Below are 16,026 nucleotides of genomic sequence, written 5' to 3'. Positions count from 1 at the left end.
ATGAAACTCTCTCTCTCTCTCTCTCTCTCTCTCTGACTCTCTCTCTCACACACACACACACACACACACACACACACACACACACACACACAAGTGGCACAGAAAGGTAGAGTGAGAAAGAAAAAAAGGGGGAGGGGAAGGAAGGGACAAAGGGAGAGAGGGAGAAAGAGAGAGACAGAGACAGAGACAGAAATCTGAGATCCAGATCTTTTTGTTTATGGGAGTTTGGCAAGAAAGAACCAAGCAGAAACCACAAAACAGGTCTTTTTGTAAGAGTGTTATCTCCTAAATACTACAAAGTAGGCAATCCAAAACTCATTAGATTTTACTGATTCTTTCCTTGTTCTTAATACATAATTGTGCTAGCACATGCTATATAGCTTATTATTGTTGTTATAATAATTATTGTTGTTATTATTTTAAGACAAAGCCTCACTATATAGCTCTAGCTGTCCTGGAACTCATTTTTCAGAGCAAGATGCCTTCATCCTCACAGAGATCTGTCTGCCTTTGCCTCCTGAGTGCTGGGATTAAAGGGGTGTGCCAGTAGACCTGCCTTGGATTATTTTTCTGCCAAATAACTTGTCTAGATCTCACAAGTTCAGGACTTCCTCCTGTCATTAAGGAAAGTTCATTTACATATTTTAACTGTAAAAGAAAGGTGTCCCTGGAATGTCCATGTTAATCTTCCTTTGGAACATGCTGGGTATGCCTCAGATATGGAACTACACTCCACACATTCCTTCTCCTCCTAACATAGTAAGCACTCCAGTTAAACACTTGGATGTCAAACATCTTCATATTTCTTATGATTAATAAAGTTCTTACAACGTCAACAGCAACCTTGAGTGTAACCCAAAATTTTCAGAAGTTTATAGAAACAAGTACATCCTTATTTTTGTCAGTGTATTTTTTCCAAGACAAGGTTGCAGTTAATGAATAATCAGGAAACAGATAGTCACTCTACAGTACTGCATCTATTCTTGAAGTCTGACTTCTGGTTACAATATAGGTCATTTACGGAAGGTTTAGACTATTTCAAATACATACTCATACAGTCAATGTTGAAATTTGAAAGTTTCACTTAATATTTGTGGAGTTGAAGCTCACTGTAGTTATATAACTTGCCTCTTCAGGTTATTAAATTGAAATGCTACATATTTTAATTTAGTTCACATTATCTTTAATGTGTGTGAGCATAGCACTTGATAGCACTTCCTAATATTAGAATTTGGAACAAATGAAAGCAAGCTATGCAATGAATAAAGAACACATGTCAACTTAAGACACGTGAACACTTAAAGGAAGTCAAAATTAGACTTGTTCTCTGGGTAACAACCCCTTCTGCATTTCTATTATCAGTATTTATCAGGTTTTACGGTGTTTGGACTGACTTCCCAGAATACACTTTTTCCTTGTTTATCTGTCAAAATAACTTTTTTATTGGTTACTTTATTTATTTACGTTTCAAATGTTGCCCTTCTTCTCTGTATCCCCTTGGCAAACCCCCTATCTATTCCCCTCCTCCCTGTTTCTGTGGTGTCAAAATAACTTTTATTCTACTTGCTTAATCATGATATGAAAACAGGCATTTCAAATCATGAATTTATTTAATTTGACATGATGAATGGCTCTGCATATAATAGCATGCATGGTGCCCTACATCTATTAGTAGGGCTAAGTATGCATGCATGTCTATGGTTAAGAAACTCCTCCAATGATATAGGACAAATAGACTTTGTGTTTTTTTATATTAATTTTCTTATACCTTATAAAAGTTTTCATAAAAGCAAGTAATACATTCAACACATTTGTCAAAATGGTGTTCAGGATTTCAGGTTCCAAAAACTGAAGTCTACTGTCTCCTCATTTTTTTCCCCTTTGTTTACAAATCACTGACTGATAATTCCTTTAGAGTATTTTTATTAAAGTATTTTTATTAAGGTGCTGTTACTGTTTGTTTGTTGATGAGACTTAATACATTTTTTTAAAAAAGAAGAACAAGTAAACAAACAAGAAAACGCAACAAACTCGGGCACTTAATTCACAAAATCATTTCCCAGTTCTAATAACTAATTGCTTTCCACATGAATCAAATAGGCAGTCTTACACTGTGCCACTTCCCAATGTGTGCTAGACTAACTTCTAGTCCTCTCAGGTGTGTATTTGGGGCTTGTGTAAGTGTAAGGTAAGCTATCTCCTCCTTGCTTCTTCCGTGATCTCCCCACCACCATTTCCCCCATATATTCACAACAGCTTTGCAAATAGATCCTTGCTCAATCTCAGTTTCCTTCACAGCAAGGCTGTCTTCTAACATCACCTAAAATACAACACTTGCCTGCTCTAAGGAGTCACTGTTATTTGTGTCGGTTCAGTGGACTCCGATTTAGGGTGCTCTCTCCCTATCTCTTGACACACGAATACGCATGCTCTCTCCCAAATTACTCTTCTCCCTTTTTGCCTCTAGATGTTGGTTTGTGTTGTTTGGGCATCTCATTGTCTCATCCTGGTCAACAATTATATCACAGTGAAGATTCCGCTTAAATATTTTCATTTTCCAGGAATTCCTCTTCAGGTATGCAACAAAAAGACCGTGTCCTTACATCTAAATTCGAAGCCTATGCTATTTTTTGTTAAGTTTTACTGTGACACAGATAACTTCATCCTTCTCTGTGGCTACTTCAGTGCTACACTAGCAGCTGAATGGCTTCACCAGAAACAAGGTGGCATACACAAATCCTAAAGTATTTACTGTGTGACAGCGTACAGAAAAATGTGTGGTGACAACTGCTGAATTCATAAAATGAAGAGCCATTTTTTCAGCCATATAAGCCATTTAAGGGGAAACCTCTAGAATCTTTCACAATAGGTTTAAGGCATTTGTTATTTTAGTAACCCAATTTAATCACATGACACCAATCTCACAAATGTTCCCCCTAAAACCTGCATCCATGTGTCAATCTCTATAATAATCATTTATTGTCCACTTCTAAGAAAAGTATCAGGGACTTAGAGATGTCTAGGGAGGAAATAACTTGTCACTTATTTTTCTCCAGTATCTTATATATTTCAGTACATAACTAGATAACATGGAAGGCACGTGCTTCATCTCCTATTTTATATTCCTCCAAGCACCTAGCAGGATGTGTTTGATATGGCACTAACTCTAAAATTAGTGTATGATGAATAGATAGATACAGAAGAGAAAGGAAGGAAGAAGGGAAGAGAAAAATAAAGAAAGGAAGGAAAAAATGAAAGGAAAAAGAAGAGGGGGGGGGGAACTGACTAAGTTCATTTTAAATTAAAACCAAATAGTCCTCCACAGTTAAGAGATATGCTACAGGCAACTGAATGACGCCATCCTGAAGAAAGCACTTACCTTCGCATGATCAACGCGTGTACTTAATTCTTTGGATGCAAATCCTCCAAATATGAGACTGTGGATTGCTCCTATCCTTGCACACGCCAGCATGGTATATATGGCTTGTGGGATCATGGGCATATAGATGACCACTGTATCACCTTTCTTGACACCCTGCTTGACCAAGACACCAGCCAGTTTGGAGACCTATGGTGAAAATCATTACAGAACTGGATTATTTCAGTAAATTTGAAGCTAAGGGAGTAGATATAGAAGACAACCAACCGTCTCCACCATGGCAAACTCTCGAGGCTTGGAGAATGGACTTGATAATGAAGATAATGGTTTAGATGTGGTAACAGTGGTGTCTCTCTACTTTAAATGATTGTGTATGAGGTTTGGCATCATTGGGTTAGAAAAACTCCATGACTTCCATTTGCTTACTCATCTTACAGCATGTTTACTCAGCAACTTATCATGCCTGATTTGATAATTAAATTGAAACAGGAAAGTATATATTTTTTTCCTCATAGAATTTCCATTCTGTTTTTGCAGTGGGTTAAGCAGAGGAGAAAATAAAAGAGCTAAAAATGTAGAAATATGGTGGGCTAACTGTGAACATAAAGGCATTAGGAAAGAAAACATGGCTAAAGATGTAAACTCAACTAAAGCAGATTTTACTACACTGATTTTCCCATTTACGGGCTAGGCAATTGAGGAACAGAGGGAACACACAGCTAACCAAATGTCATATAGCTAGTGAATGAAATCATGATGAAATTGTTGGGGTTGCTGACCTTTTCTTGGCTATTTTAGTAATAAAATAGTAAAATAGTTACTAAAATAGTTACTATTTTAGTAACTCAGGCCATTTTTTCTTTATACTTTTTGCTATGTGTTTATATAAAATAATTACAGAGTAATTTCCTTTTGGACCAAGTACACAAACCTCTTTACACTTTTATCATGTGTTTTGGAATCAATTATAAAAATGTCTTTCCTCTTAAAACTTTTTTTTGCAGTTTCTAGTAAAAATATACCAAAACAGCTCATAAACACGTGTAATTTACTGCAAGAAAACTTTCTACACCCAATTATAGCAGGCTGTGTGCCCAGACTTCAGGATAAGTCCAACATTCTATCCCTTAAAAGCTGTTCTTCAAAATGTTTCTACCAAAATAGGAACAATGTCTGACCTCCCTCCCCCTACTTCTTTCTCCCCACTCTTTTGCTCCCACTTCATTAGATGATAGATCACAGCTGTAAATAAAAGAAGACGCTACCCTCTCGATATTTAATTTTAGAAGAATGAAAACTTGTAATTGAATATAAGAGCACATGTTTTGTCCAAGGCCATCAGTCTCCTGGGAGAGGCAGGAGTAGCTGTCAATGGGACAGTAAGTAGAGACATCCCTAAGGAAGCCACATTTTAGCAGTGACATGTAGAAGGCCAAGTAGTTATCTATAATTATGCTATTTAAGACAGAGGGAGCCAGAGGTCACAGCTGAGGTACCTGAAGGGCCCTGTGGGCAACCACAAGGATTATGGCTTTAAAAAAAAATGATTGTTCAAAAACATAAGCACAGGAGGCCTTTGAGAAGGAACTGGGGCACACAGCTGTTGGCAGTTCACATCACTTCTCTCTACCCCTCCTTTCTGATGAGTTCAAACAGCTCTCAATTCTCACCACGTTTCCCTAATGTTAAGGGCTCTGATAAAAGAGAAAGGGGACAAGTATCATGGACTCTTGGGGCTCTCAGAATCTGAACCACCAACCAAAGATTCTTCATGGGCTGGTCCTAGACTTCCCTGCTCATATGTAGCACATGTGCAGTTTGACCTCCCTGGGCTATCATAAAAGCTGTTCCCTGTCCATGGGATAAGTTCTTCTAGCTGGGCTGCCTTGTCTGGCCTCAGTGGGAGAGGAAGAACCTAGACTCTCGGAGATTTGAAGTGCAAGTGTGAGGGGAATACCCAGGGGATCCTCACCCGCTCAGAGGAGAAGGGAATGACGTATGGGAGAAACATTGTGGGATATGTGGCAGTGAGCTGGATATAGAGTGATTAAGTCAAAAACATTTTTAATTAACTATAAAAAGAGAGAGAGGGAATAAACAAAACAAAACAAAACAGTGTTTTATTTTTCCTAATAGTGGAGTGCTACCCAGGAGAAAGTTATATGAAAAATACAAATACACACACACATATATATATAAACTTAAATTCCATATAAGTCCCAGGAGTGGGAGTAAGCACTAGGGAGTTGTAGCCAAACTTTTCAGCATGTAATCCCTACAGAAATCATGGCATGGCACTGCCCAGTTCACCATTTAGAGTGGTACGCTGGATAAGTTTGTTTGTTTACAAGTTTAACCTTAACATTTTTGAATAATGTCTGAGATTGAATTCCAATATTCTTCCAATAAAAGCAGATTTAGGAATTATATACTGAACTATATATTTTAGTCTCACTCACAAACACCTGGAAGATGCCCACAATGTTTCTGTCTACTGAAATAAGTAAAATCAGGAGACTCAAGAACTTACGTTTAAAAACCTCTATCTTGTGGAGACAAGTAATTTGTCTAATGTGACATCACAATGAGTTTCAGTTGGAATTTAAAAAGATAAAAACAGGTAAGCAATGTATAAAATTTGTTAGGCTTCATATTTGCTCTCGTTTGAGCGTGAGCTGGTGAGCCCTTTAAAGTAATTTGTTCCCCCGTGGTGATCTGAAGTGGTCGAAGCTTATTGATCTTCTTTTAGTTTATATTTGAAATTGATATATATTTTGATCCTACTCTTTTTCTTGCCCCTCTTACCACTTCTTGTCCTCGTTCCTGATCCACCCAACTTCATTTCTTTCTCTTTCTTAAAACTCAAAAGAAAACAAGCACACAAAAAATCACGGAGTATTATTTTGTGATGGCCAACTATTCCTGAGAATGAGGTCTACCCTGGAGGGTCTTGGATGTACCCAGGCTCACTCAGTTGAAAAGCAAAAACAAAAAACTGATTTCCCCCTTTCCAACAACAATGAACTGAAATCACTTCTTGTTTAGTGATGACACTGTTCTCACTTCCTCTTCTCCACGTTAGGATTTGTCTTACTTGAGCTGGTGTAAGTTTCCTGCAGGTATCCACTGTATCTGCGAGTACTTGTGCACATTGGTCCTGTTGTCTTTCTTAAATGCTATTTGTTATCATCTTGCATCACCACTGGTGCTTACAATGAGTCTGCCTCCCATTCCACCTAAATCCCTAAGCCTTTAGGATAGGGGTACAGTAAGGGCATTTCATTTAGCAGTGAGTACATCATTGTCTTCCATCTATTTGTGGGTTTCTGGGTAAATCATCTTCTCCTACAAGAAGAAACGTCTCTGATGTGCATTGAGTTATATATATATATATATATATATCACTTATATCACTCAAAATCACACACACACACACACACACATAGCTTTATCCTAGGCCATTGACATAACCTTTTTGCTACAATTGTACTTATACAATTATCTTATAGGCAGGTCAGTATTATTGTTTCTATAATATTTGCTCTGGTAATATATATATATATTACCTTTGAACACTAAATGCTACCCAGTAGGGGTGGGGCTTATCACTGAACACCAACTCAATTTCTCTATGTTTGATGACACATCTGTAGGGTCTTACCATTAGTTTGGGGATGGTAATCAATAACATTAACAATAGACTGAAGTTTGGAGGGGAGTGATTTATATGGATAGCTATATGTAAATGAATGGTTTAAATCTACATCTCTTACTCTACACAAAATTCAACTGCAAATGGACCAGGAACGCCAACGTAAACCTGAATAAGACGGAAGGGAAACTATTAGAACTAATAGAACTGAACTCATTGACACACAAAAGGACTTTTTGATAATGACCCTAATAATGTAGGTATTATACATTATATATGCAATATAAAATGTATATATTATGTTATATCACATACACATATAATATATATAACCAACCATTAATAAATGGATCCTTAAAAGACAAAAATGTAAAGTTTATGAGCAGCAAGGGACACCACCATTCAAGAAGAATCAGCCTCCAGAATGGAGAAAAATTTTTACTGATTTCATATCTAGCAGAAGGTTAATATTTAGAAAATATAAAGAACTCAAAACCTGAATCTCAAGAAACCAACAACCCAATTAAAAATAGAGTATAGAACTAAACAGTGAGCTCTCAATATAGGAAGGACAAAGGCTAAGAAGCACTTTAACCTCCTTAGTCGTCAGGGAAATGAAAAGTAAAACTACTTTGAGATTACATCTTATCCCAGTCAGCATAACCAAGACCTATAAAACAAACGACAAAGTGATGGCCCTTGTTTATTGCTGGTGAGAGTACAGAATGGTATGAAATCAGTCTGAAGGATCTCCAAAAGCCTGAAAACTTCTCTATTACAAAGTCCAGCTACACTACTCTTGGACATATATACTGAAAGATGGATTACTATAAAGACTTTTGCTCATCCAAGTCCATTACTGCTCACTCATAATAGCTAGAAAATGGAAATAGTCTAAATGCCCATTACCTGATGAATAGATAATGCAAATTTGCTCCATTTACACCATGAAACGTTATTCAGCTGTTAAGAAAAATGAAATTTGCAGGTAACTGGAGCTAGGAAAGAAATCATGCTAAGTGATGTAACCCAGATTCCAAAAGACAAATACTGTGTATTTCCTCTTATGTGTAAATATTTTCTTTTTTTTCTTGTTTTCATTTTTTATTAGATATTTTCTTTATTTACGTTTCAAACATTATCCCCAAAGCCCCCTGTACCCTCCCCCTGCCCTGCTCCCCAACCCACCCACTCCCACTTCCTGGCCCTGGTATTCCCCTGTACTGGGACATATGATATTTTCTTTTAAGCTTTACATATGTGCTTCATTTAGAATATCTACATAAGTTAGGAAGACCATAAGGGATCACTGTAGAGAGGGTATTAGAATATAGTGTTATTATAAAGGGATATAAAGGAAAATCAGAGTAGGAGGATTAAAGATGTAGGAGATGGGAGGGCAGGATAAAGTGAGGGAAGGCGGAATAATTCTAGAGACTCGCCCCCACACACAGCTTATAAATCTTTATTTCCCTTTACCATGTTTCTCTTTACTCAAGAGTCATCAATGCTCATTAAGACCAGTCTCAGATAATTCCTATCCACTGAATGATCTGTGCAGTGGAAGCTACTCTCCAGTCCTCAGTGGCTGGCTGGCCACTTCTGTTTTCAGTGCAAACTGTAGCATAGGCATGCAGGGCACATGCACACACTCAGACCACCTTTGACTGAGCATCAGTGAACATAGGAACTAATGCCGTCCATTCACCCTGACATTCCTCCTTACACATTATCTTCTCAGCAGCATTGCGGATATCTGTAGTAGTAGGGATGAGGCATAACATGCCATGGGTACTCATGGAGATCATGACATAGATGCGGAGAGCTACATGGCCCCACAATCAGCACTTTAGAACCACCGAATGAGGCCCCTTGTTGCCTGGAATAGCAATGGCCATATATGGCGCAAAGGAAAGCCCATTACACAGAGAAATGGTGGGTAGGTTGACATAATAGGCCTGTTTGACAGAGTCGTGTTCAGGCCTAAGATCAGTCACCACTAGAAGTCGTGACTTTCTGAAGGCTGCTCGAATTTGATTAGTGAATGTCCCAGGTATGAAGCTGCCAGTAATTGAAGTGGTTCCTGTTGCAGCATTAAACCTCAGCACAGCTCTCTGACCAGTGTTTGTGGAGATGAGTAAGGTTCTCAACAGCAAGAGTGGCTGCACCTTGACCAATACCTTCTCCAACATTCTCTTCAGATTTGCAAACTAGATAACATCATTTTTATTTCGTAGACATGGGGTTCCATCTTGACGTCAAAGTTGGTGGTGTGTAAGTGGGTTTCTGTGACAAGGAACTTAGGGACATCCTCTTCCTTCATCCGTAGGATATCAAGGATCCAGACATTGTGTGAACTCCCCTTTAATTCATAATGGTAACACAAAACAATGGCATTTTGTCCTGTCCCTGGCCAGTGACAAAAGGCTAAAGGCAGAAAAATGATGAAAATCTCCTCATGGAGAAGCTTCCTAAAATTCCTAGGAAGAAAATTTTACAAATTTAAATGGCATTGCCCAATAATTGGGGAGACAGGCCAGACTAGAAATGATATGCTATCAAATAAGACGCCCAGAACCAGGAATGGGTCACTATTTTTTTTTTTTTGAGTTGTAACAGATCTTTTAAGTGTTGAGGTCTCAGATGAGAAAATGAGGTCATTATGAACATCACTGTTGGCAGGGATAAAAGTAGTTCCCGGGGGATGTAAGTTGGATCTTGTGAGAACAGACTACTATAAAAAGAAATCACCCAAGCTATGAATCTCTCCTACTTCCTGTCCACTATGTGATCTTTTCTCTCTCACACTGTTCTGTATAAGCTACCCAGATTCAAATATTTTGTGATAGACTAAATAGAGACTAAGATTTTATAGAAATTCAGAGAACCTGGGGATTTCTCTAAAAAGTAGGAAGGCTTCCTAATATGAGGCCCGTGCTCTAAGGGATGTCAATCAACTGATGGTCATCTGAGCTATTACTTACTATTCCTGAGGGCATTTAATATAAATATTATATATTACATCATTTAAATTTAAAATACTTTCTACAAAAACCTGAGTATATATATATGCTTCTACTGACACCTTACATCATAGTTTCATAATTGGAAAAAGGGTATGATAGACACCAATAACTGATTTTTTATTAACTACCTACTTCACCTACTTATTATATGTGCTTAGCTTCTGCAAGCAACTACACTGTCAATCACTGCTTTGATTGACATGCCATCAAATTAAGACATAACAGTTCTGTGCAACCACTAGATGGAGCATGTTTGACCTTCCTGATGGCTTTCATTTGGTACTATGCTAACACTAGAATTGGTACAAAACAAATGTTTACATGAGAAACCTACAGATACTTCCTTTTAAATAGTTTTCAAAATCAAGTGTCTTTCTTATTTTTTCAATGTAATTTGAAATTTTAATTAGGTTGCTAACAGGAAAAATATATAGAAAGAAATATGTATAGTGAGCTATTTGGTTTCTAACAAATAGCTTACGAAAATGTATTAGCTCATAACAATAAAAGTCAATATATATTGAATTAACAATACTTTTTTATGATGTATAATTTACTACTTCTTTCTTTCTTTTTTTAAGAACTGCAGCAGGTTTAATTACAAATGAAAGAATCACATCTTTTTACTCAGGAACATCTCAGATTCCCAGGGCTCCTTGACCCTGTTAAATATGAATAACCATAGTTGGTTAGCCCAAAATTTGACCTTAATTTGGTCAAAAACACTCTTCAAAGATGTTGGTTATAATCCAAAGAGATACAAAACTTAGCACCTCTGTAATATTAAAATAAAAACAAAACACAACAGAACAAGAAGTTGATTTTGAAAATCCCAAAATACTCTTAGCTGCCTGAAGAGGAGATCTTGATCATTCCACTTAAACAGATACTCTCCCATCCAGAGGAGGTTATTTGGACTAAAATCAAGATGAATACATTACTCATTACTTCGGCTCTTCTTGTGGCTTTTCTTAGACCTTTCAGGAGACTTTGAGTGGCTTCTAAGTCTGAGACTATGGTGTTGACCTGGGGATTTAGAGCGGGATCTGTGTCGTCTGTCTCTAGACCTGCTTCGATGGCGTCGTGGACTCTTGCTCCTAGGCCTTTCTCTTTGGGGAGAAGGACTTCTTTTAGGGGATCTATTCCGCCTTCTGGGAGAAGGACTCTGGCTCCTCCTGGAGCACAGTGCAGGTGAGGGTCTTATCTTGTCCAAGTCTCTGTAGCTTCTTCTTCGATGGTCAGGAGATGGCATTCTTTCCAGCTTCTCATCTTCCTCCTCCTCTTTCTCACTGGACTCTACGTCATCCATGTCCTCTTTTAGAGCACTAACTCTAGGCTCTAGTTGTTCAGCCTCTGCACATACCGTTTCTGTAGCCGGGGCAAAATGATATCACAGATTCTCTCACTGTGCAGTAGTTCATAAGTGAACTCATCCACACGCATTAGAACAAATTCTCCATTTCAGTTCTGGCTCTTGATTTTTCGATAGTCATTGTACAATGGCTCCAAGTACTTGTAGCAATCAATTGCAGTTCCAGTGAGCCACATGTAAAGTGCCCCCAACATCCGGGCATACTTGAATTCTTCATTTTTTTATGAACTCAACAATGATATCCTTCTCAAGATGAATTTGAAGCATCTTCAAGGTTAAACACAAAAAAAGGAGTTGTCTTTATGCTTCCAACATACACACCACCCACGAACTTTAACTCTGTGTTATTGTCCACTATGAGTTCAGCTGTAAGTCCAAAACACTCTTCTTTCCAGTACTTTGATTCATAGATTCGAGTCCGGATGATCACCTCCTCCAGATACTGAGGGTTAGTGCCATGGATGCTGTGGGCATCCTTCACTATACGGTTCGCCATTTTAGAACTCTTTCAATTCTATCAATTTATTATTTCTTAATAAAGTTAAATCTAGCCAGGCAGTATGGCACATGCCTTTAATCCCAGCACTTGGGAGGCAGAGGCAGGCAGATTTCTGAGTTCGAGGCCAGCCTGGTCTACAAAGTGAGTTCCAGGACAGCTAGGGCTATACAGAGAAACCCTGTCTCGAAAAAACAAAAGTAAAATAAAATAAAATAAAATCTAAAGCCAATGTTTAAGGAAGGTCCAAAACAGAGCAATCAGTAATCTTATCTCAATGCAAATAAAATTATTTTTAAAAAATGTATAAGCTGGGCGTGGTGGCTCACGCCTTTAATCCCAGCACTGGGGAGGCAGAGGCAGGCGAATTTCTGAGTTCGAGGCCAGCCTGGTCTACAAAGTGAGTTCCAGGACAGTCAGGGCTATACAGAGAAACCCTGTCTCAAAATAAATAAATAAATAAATAAATAGATAGATAGATAGATAGATAGATAACAGAAATTTATCAAAAGGAGAGTAAATTATCCAGTGGTGATCTGCTTAGATTTATTTTTGTTTTTTTCCAAGTCGACACTAAGTAGGATCATCTGGGAAAAGATAGCCTTACTTGAGGGATGCATCCATTCGATTGCCCTGTGGGCTTGTTTGTTGGGCATTTTCTTTATTGATAATTGATGTAGATGGTGCCAGCCCACTGTGGATGGCCTAACCTTGGGCAGGTGGTCCTTGGTAATAAGCAAGCAAGCTGAGTAAGTCATGGGGAGCAAGCTAGTGAGCAGCGTTCCTGCATGGTCTACTTCAGTTTGTGGCTCTGGGTTCCTGCCTTGAATTCCCACATTGATGGATGACAACCTAAGAAACTGGCATCCTTTCCTCTCCAAGTTGCTTTACGTGAGAGTGCTGTATTAAAGCTACTCACAAGTGATCTTAATCAAAATTCTATGACAAGAGTACAAGTTAATAAATAATACTTGAAGAAACATATTACTACCTTTGGGGACAGAAGATCTTCTGGGTATAATACGTAATTTCTGAACACACCTTTGTTTTATTTTAGATCACATACTGATCATTGATCATACATCTTGCACCCCAGGAAATACATCTACAAGTGTTCATTTTTCATGATTGATTTTTTTGTTTGGCCATGTATCAGCTGAGTATTCAGGTAAATATCTATGAATACCCACTATTTAAAAACTATTCAATATCTGAAATTAAGACATAACTGTCCAGTACCCCCCAGAGCTCCCTGGGAATAAACCACCAATCAAAGAAAACACATGCTGGGACTCATGGCTCTAGCTGCATATGTAGCAGAGGATGGCCTAGTCAGTCATCAACGGGATGAGAGGCCCTGTGAAGGTTCTATGCCCCAGTATAGGGGAATGCCAGGGCCAGGAAGCAGGAGTGTGTGGGTTGGTGAGCAAGGGGAGAGAAAGGGGATAAGGGATTTTTGGAGGGATAACTAGGAAAGGGGATAACATTTGAAATGTAAATAAAGAAAATATCTAAGAAGAAAGAAAAAATCATGAAAAATAAAAAATAATACAATTGTAAAAATTAAAAAGGACAAAGCTGTCTAATATTTTAGGCATGTGCATTTGTTCTTATAACATAAACTTCTAGAAAAGTCATTTTTGAAGACAATGGGACTTTACTATATTCAACACTAAAACGAGTTTCAAGCAAACATGATACTATACGTTATTACATCGGTTTTAAGATAGGTCTCCTATCTTACAACAGCAGGAATGGACATGCTATTAAACAAAGAAAAATAACAATTTCCTAACAGCATCATATCATATATATTCAAGAGGGATGTTTACTATTGTTTTTCTAAAGCAGAAAATAATGAATATTTAAGAATGACACTGTTTCATTTTGGAAGAAAACTTGTAAAATATTATACTTACAACAGTTATGTGACTCTGAAACATTCGCTGTAATGTTTCTTCTTGTAAAATAATTTCCTCCAGTAAAGAAGTAAATACCATCACTGATAATAATTTTTCTCATTTGTGTTTTCTTCTCATGTGAGTTTCTATCAATATTTAGTCATTTTATTACTATACATTTGCAGGCAGAGTAATTAAGAATCATTCAGTTCATTTGATTCAAGCTTGAAATAACTTCAACTTCAATAATCTGTGTGCACTTTCAACACATTTCAACTAATGTGAATTCCATATTATATTTCACAGAAAATTAGTTCAATCTCATATTTCTGTATATTTATGTGCTCACAATCTGGGAATGTGATACATTTTCCTATTTCGTTAATATGCACATGCTGAAAGCTACACATACAGCATTAGATTTCATCACACCTTGAAAATAATACCTTGTTAATTTTAAAACAGTACTGTTATATAACAGACCATTATTAATACAGAAAATAATTCGACATCAAAAAGAAATTTAAGGCTCAGGAATTGAAGGTAATTTATGCCTATCAAATTGACAGCATAAATACAGTGTATGGAACAAAACAGAAAGGAAATACACAAACAAAGAATAGGTCCTCAGCTCCTTCTGTTTTATACCCAGTCTGACACCCCAGAACTCTAGGTGTTAATACTTTGAGAATTATAACTTTCTCCCACTTCTACTCAGATGACAACGTGTGACAAATCACTAGTCCTCATTGTCTGTGTCATCTAGCTGAGAACATCAAAGCAGTTCTGAATGGGTCTGGCAAAACTTCACCAAGAGGATATGAGTTGGTTAGAAAAGACAGGAAAGAATAAATATTGAAACTTGTTAAGACCCATTGAGTTTGGACTTGTCCTAAGAATTATTTGTATCATTAGTCAGCTTCTACGTCTAAAACAAGATAACTGAGGAATTAAACGTGTAAACACAAATATTTATATCGGCTCAGGGATCTGGAATTTAGAGTTTAAGAATATGCAGACGCGAGGTTTTGAGTCTCTAAGCAGGGTAGCACATTATACTGGAGAGATGAGGTAGAAAGAGCTACAGAGGGACAGGACGATATTGGAATTCGATAACCCTCTAAAGGGTACACTTCCAATGATCACCCATTACACCATACAATCTAAAGATCCATAGCATCTTCCATGTGCCATTCTGGGCTCCAAGCCTTTCACACAGGACTTAGGAAATACTTTGTGCTCAAAACACAGAAGATAAAATAATTGAAGGAATTTTTATAGATTCTTCCAATATGATGGTTATTTCCTGAATTATTGCTGTGAGACTTGTGGTTAAAAATAAACTAATAATAAATGGTCATTATAGAGTACAGACAAGGGTAATTGATGGATTCAGGGAAGTAGAAGGAAAGAAAGTGTAAGAATAGGACTTGGTCTTCATCTTTAATAACTGTCTGCCAAATGATATCAATCACAAAGTGTGGACTCAAAGGGAGAAGGGTGGACCTGGCATTTTTAAGACTTGGTGGAGATGGAGTACCAAGTGTGTATATCTACTCACATCCCGTAAATATCTAAGTGTTTGGAGAAAGATAGGGGATGGTGTGGAAGATCTGAACACAGTAAAATTATCAACAGAAGTCTTGAGGGCAGGGGTTATCACAAAGGGTAGATGTTTAAAACCAAGAGGAAAAAGCCTAAGGGAATGGCAAGAAAGGGCCAGAGAGAAATGCATTTACAGAGAACAAGGAGAGAACACAGTGCCAAGGAAGGATGCAAATGGAGGCAAGCAGAAGTGTGAGCTGAGTTCCCAAGAACGTAAAATCTAAAGAAATGATATAAAATATCGACTGTGTATTTGTATTAAAATAATAGAATGCTTATTTATCTGAAGCAGCTTCAGAAGCAAAATATTTTTAGAGACTTCTAGGGAAGATATGTGATTTAAAAAAAAAAGACAGGAAAAGGCACACTGGCTATCATTTCAAAATCAACTAGTAAAGTTACTTTTAAAATTTGAGTTAATTTTCATTGATATAAGAGCATACACATTGTGCTTACTAATTAGATTCCATATGATATTTCAATACATGCAAACATTGTGCACTGATACAGTCAGGTTAAACATCTCACTGTACAAACACTTACAGTTTCTTCATGGTGAAAGCATTCATAATTCACTTTGGGAACTACACAATCT

At 37.4% G+C, this 16,026-nt stretch overlaps 1 protein-coding gene and 1 pseudogene across 1 annotated transcript in view; both read right to left on the bottom strand.

Moving 5' to 3' along the window:
- Acss3 (acyl-CoA synthetase short chain family member 3) overlaps nucleotides 1-16,026 on the bottom strand; it is a 189,406-nt gene that overhangs the window by 119,298 nt on the left and 54,082 nt on the right. The window contains exon 3 of the mRNA XM_021205223.2: nucleotides 3,380-3,568. Within this exon, the coding sequence (XP_021060882.1) occupies nucleotides 3,380-3,568 (189 nt within the window). The remainder of the gene's footprint in view (nucleotides 1-3,379; nucleotides 3,569-16,026) is intronic.
- Nucleotides 10,728-11,925, bottom strand: LOC110326686 (annotated as a pseudogene).

The sequence above is a fragment of the Mus pahari genome, chromosome 9 (assembly GCF_900095145.1).
Source record: "Mus pahari chromosome 9, PAHARI_EIJ_v1.1, whole genome shotgun sequence".
Classification (NCBI taxonomy): domain Eukaryota; kingdom Metazoa; phylum Chordata; class Mammalia; order Rodentia; family Muridae; genus Mus; species Mus pahari.
The sequence above is the reverse complement of the archived record's forward strand: the minus strand, read 5'-3'. Positions and strand labels throughout refer to the sequence as shown.